The sequence below is a fragment of the Hirsutella rhossiliensis genome (assembly GCF_020360975.1).
Source record: "Hirsutella rhossiliensis strain HR02 chromosome Unknown scaffold00006, whole genome shotgun sequence".
Taxonomy (NCBI): Eukaryota; Fungi; Ascomycota; class Sordariomycetes; order Hypocreales; family Ophiocordycipitaceae; genus Hirsutella; species Hirsutella rhossiliensis.
This window is the reverse complement of record NW_025408672.1, coordinates 2,215,123-2,220,199: the sequence shown is the minus strand read 5'-3', so window position 1 is coordinate 2,220,199 and position 5,077 is coordinate 2,215,123. Positions and strand designations below refer to the sequence as shown.

The 5,077-nt window shown below is 46.8% G+C and overlaps 1 protein-coding gene across 1 annotated transcript; it reads right to left on the bottom strand.

The window, feature by feature from the left end:
- Nucleotides 1–2,842: 2,842 nt before the first annotated feature.
- Nucleotides 2,843–4,130, bottom strand: HRG_06462 (phosphotransferase enzyme family domain-containing protein; the record flags this gene model as incomplete). Its single annotated transcript, XM_044864933.1, has 4 exons — nt 2,843–2,907; nt 3,233–3,624; nt 3,673–3,963; nt 4,024–4,130. 4 exons carry the CDS (start codon nt 4,128–4,130, stop codon nt 2,843–2,845), a joined length of 855 nt encoding a protein of 284 aa, XP_044719873.1.
- Nucleotides 4,131–5,077: the final 947 nt, after the last annotated feature.

Here is a 5,077-nt window from a genome sequence, read left to right as displayed (position 1 = left end):
GCTCTTCTTTATATTTCCCTTTTTATATAATAATAACTCTATATATTCTATATTAATAGTAACGTTTAAGCTTAAATCTAGTTATACTAGAGAGATAAAGTAAATCCTAATAGCCTTAAAAACCCTATTAATATAGAGATCCCTTTAAAGGTTAAAGCTATTCTCGCTTAAGAAGCCGTCGAATAAGGCGCCGCTAAGTAAAGCGCCGCCGCGGCGGCTAATTTAAACCTCGACTTAGACAGCGAAGTTAAATATAGCTATAAGGGTATATTCCTTATTTAGAAGCGCGCTATTTACGTATAAGATAGAGGCGAATTTCTATAAGGTATAAGAGAAGCTTAATAAGATCTTTAGTATATAGTAAGGCTATATCGTAACTTATATCTTAAACGAATATATACTATAGTATAAGTAATAGGTAAGCTGCCTTATTAGCTAGTATTATAACCTTAGTTAGCGGGTAAATAGCTTAGTTAAGACTACTTATAAGGATATAAAGTCGTATTTAGTTATAGGCACCTTTAACCTCTTATATCTTTACGATACCCTTATATAGATAATTAAGAATAAAGAAATAATATATATATAGAAGGCTACTTAGTAAGAGATATAATAGAGGCGTTATTTCCTTAAGTAGACTTAGCTTAGGGATCTTAGTATTAAAATTACCTATAAAGTAGTTAACTTACTTACTACGTAATATAGGCTTACCCTCGCTACGATACCCTTACTAACGTAAGAGCTATAGCCGTTATAGCCTTATAGCGGGCGATTTAAATACTAATTTAAGCTGCCTTATATATATACGATCCTTTAACGCCTTAAAGCTAGGTTAACGCTTAAAAAGCATAATATTCTCTTATACTAGTAGCTTAAGAAGCTATTAGTAAAGACCCCCCCCCCTTTCTAGTAATTTCTTTACTAATTATTACTATTAAGACCTTAAGGAGCTATTATTATAAATCCGCGATCCTAACGTTATTACGGTTATATATAGCCGCCTATATAATAATAAGCTATCTATACTAAGCTCCCTTATAGCGAAGGCATTATAGCTAGCCGAGGTAGCTATAGCGGCGACGAGGTTATTATAGCTACCTAATTTAAGTTAGGCTAGCTCGAGGCGGCTTAACGCGAGTATTCGAAGGCACCGAGGGTAAGACGAGATAGACGAACTTAGCTATAGCCCGCGTTCTCACGTAGCGTTATAATAAGGATCGTTAGCCCGAGGAAATATAAGGGGAATAGGATTAAGAGAAGGACGCGGTAAGAGGAGCGCGCCTTCGGCTTCGTTAGGGCCGCCGGCTTTATTAGGCGTTAGAGGGCTCGTTAAGTAGGAGGCTATTAAGTAGGGGCGACCGCCGCCGCCGCCGCCTATATAGCCGTAAGCGCTAAAGGGGCCGGATTAATTAACGGGCCGATTATTTTAACTTCGAGCTTAAGGCCCGGAAATACGTTATTTAAGCGAATTAAGAGGCATACGTTATATAGCCTTTCTTGCCTTATATATAGTATATATATATAAGCGGGCGCGGGCGCGGGCATTTAGGCGGTACCGCTACTTGCTATACGGGCGCGGTATAAATAGCCGGGGCGGGCTAGCGTTAGTACGTATCTTAAAAATAGGGCGCATATATAAATAGAGATATATGTGTACAAATAGCAATACTCTATCGTAGAAAGCCTCGAACGTGCTAAAGCTATAAGGCCGCCGCCGTTAATAGCGCCGCCGACAATCAACGCTAACGCCACGGGCGAGATAGCCTCTATACGAGGCTTACGATACCTTTAATAGCACGGCGATCTCTACGAGCCCGGCATAGCGATGCCACGAGCATACCAACGAGCTATACATACGCCTTTCTCTAACGATAAGCCTAACGGGTTATAATACTAGCTAATCGACCTTATATAAGGGGAAATTATCGTCGCGATGCCCTCACGAGAGCCCTCGTAAGAGCTCTCGTCGCAAGATGCAGAGCACGAATCGTTCGAGCCGGCCGAGTGGGAGCGCATGGCAAGGCAGTGGGATAAGATAGAGGCAGACATCTAAGAGGAAGAAGAGGCACGTTAAGATTTATATAGGGACGAACTCGCATAGAGACACGCACCTCACAGCGTGGCCAGACCGCTGCCAGGGCGGGCAGGGCTCGCTCAATCCGACGACTATAAATAGCTTTACTTACGATATATACGTTAAAGAGCCTGCTACGTAGGCGCGGGGAATATGCACACATAAATCTGCGGTATCGGCGCTGCGCCTTGACCAGCCACACTGACCCACTTTTTGATTGCCAGTTAGCCAAACCTGCTTGCTGGTTAACAGAGGCGCAAATTTGTGAAGCATCTGCTTGTCCAACATATTCCTCTTTGGCTCCCACCCTGTGGTACCGTCAGACCATGGAAGGAAGAAAGTGCGCTTCCCCCACCGAGCCAGTAAGCATTCCATCTGGTAGATGTTGGCGTCGTCATCAATGCCGCGTTGTCTTGGCTCTTTTAAGCTTCCTCCCATAGCTCTCTCCTCTGGAATCGCAAGTGCGCGACCGTCAACCTTCGGAATTTTTGTTGGTTTGTGTTGGGGAGCGTGTGCCTTACACGAGGTGGCCCATGTAAACTGTAGCTGAAACGTTGCCGTGCCATTGTCTCGGACGCACTTAAGCACCGCATCGGAAAGGGGTCATTCCTAGTAGCTTGCTAGGCTGGCTGCTTCACTATTTGAAGACGAGATGATGTCGCCGTTGCTCTTTTGACTGCGGGCACGGCGTGGTTGGGGTCTCGGGGGCTGCCAAAGATTCTCACCCTGATCGCGCCGCCTACGAGCCGGGGCCGCAGCTTTATGACGCTATCGTGCTGGCACGTCCTCATCATCAATGCAATCCATCCTGTCTTCCATGTAATCTCTCTTCGCTGCGGCACGCCGATGACTGTGCCTGCCGACAGCCTGGGACATCTGCAATCGCTTCCCAGTCTCGTGACTCGTCGGTATTTAAGGTCATAGGTTTGATAGGTTAGGGTGACTGAAGCTAGGTTGGTGCGGTACGGTAACATTAGTTAAACAGAAAGGAAGATAGTCGCTTTCTCGCCTCCGCAGCGTCCCAGTCAATCAAAACTCGTTTTTTTGATTCCTCCATCTTCATTTGCACCAGCGGCTCCATCGCTGCTAGCTCCTCTCTGTTCAAAAGCTGCACCCTCGTCTTCCACAGTTGTTCCATAGGGATAACTTCCCGCTCACCAAAGAACCTCTCGTCCAAGTACTTCCAGTAGACGGTATCAAAAGCCCAGCTCTTTCTAGCAGCATAGTTGAGCCAGAAGCGGCCCGTCACCCAGCTCTCTCGCATGTACGCCGCGAGCATTAAAGAGCCGGGGTTTATATCTTGCTCTGCCTCTTCTATGGCTGAGAGCCAGGTCTGAAGCCGTCTTTCGTAGACACTGGTCCAGTTGTCAATGCCATCGTCCCACATCTCTGGCACATCAAGTAGTAACCACCAAGGCGGGTCAAGGACAAATTGTGTTGGCCCGACGTATGCATATTCCCAATCGATAGCCCCAAGAATACGGTCGTTCTCATCGACGAGAATATTGGCCGGCCTAAAATCATCGGACCATAGACGGAAAGAGCCCGAACTGGCTGGCGCCGGCAATGTTGCGCGAGCGTACTTGCAGCGGGCTGACCATTTATCCTCAGCAAATCCAAAACTCGATAGTCGGCCTTGCTTGGCTAATCTGCGAAATAGTTGGCGAGCGACATATTTAGTCCTGCAGTCATCTTCCGACGATACTATATCGTTATGCTGGAAGAGGAGAGTTGCGATTTGCATTTCAGCCAATATCGTGTACCACTCACCAGCGGTCTGATATGTGGTGCCCTTAGGCGGAAAGATCGATTTTGGAATATTGGAAAGCTGAACCATGTTGCTCATGTTAAGAGTGAGAGGCCGTTCCATCACGTGGTATAATCCGTTGCTTGTCTCGACGAGGCTTCCGATGCGTGGAAAAGCAGTTTGTACAAGCTGTAGCATACACCGTGCCATTTCAACGTATAGGCGCTTGAGCTTGCTTTCAGAGATGTTGGGTTCCAAGACGGGCGTCTCGTTAGGATCCTCGCGAGAAGCTTCTAGAACTTGGCCCATGACTCGTCGGGACCCGAGGTCTTGAATAATCATGAACGGCCCAATGTCGGGATCAATGCCGTGGTTGAAGTGATCTGGAATCGGGATATGAGTGCGTTGGCTGATGCATGCAGCGGTCGCAGCTTCCGCAAGCGTTTTCTCTTCAGGAAACACCGCCTGGTTAGGGCAGGGCAAGCGAATAAGAACATTGGCGGAAAGACCTTTAATACGTATAGGGTAGAGCACATTAAAGCCGCCAATGATTAATGGAGTGACTAAGGTTGCGGGTTTTGCGAATATCTTCTCGGCAAAAGATTCGATTTTGCGACACGCTGAGGATGATCGAACTTGCTTAATTGCCTCCTCCCAGAGCTCATCGCTCCGGTCCCACGCAAGATCATCAGAGTCCTGTCGAGCTGTCATCCTGGATAAGATATGGTAAGGCTGGCTTAGAAAGATAAGATGGACAAGACAAAGATAGAGCGAACGACGAAGGACCGAATATGAAGATGGTGAACTGAGAAGCGACGCCCAGATGTTTGTCACACGGTCAGGAGTGGCAGACGTCAGCCTACGAAAAAGTGGTGCAGCCAAACGGATGAAAACAGGTAGCCGGTTCGGGCTAGACAGACTCAAAGTCACTCGACGGAACTGGGTATTATTATCATGCCGGATTTAGGTGCAATTTAATTCCTTCCACTGTCCGAGGTACCTACGTAAGGTCCAGGCTAATTACCCCGCCTCCCTGATCGAGGGGAACGAGTAAACACAAGTACCTTATCATGCAGGAGTATTACTATTTGCATAGACAAAAGTCTCTATTTGCATAGACGATCTACTTTTTCTGCGCGTACTCCGCCCGCCTAGGCCCCGCCACCCAATTTAGCTACACCAACGTGGCAAAGGAGGGAGCCGCGCTAGCGTAAAGATTATATATACCTATAAGCCTAGGGTAGCTTAATTCGTTT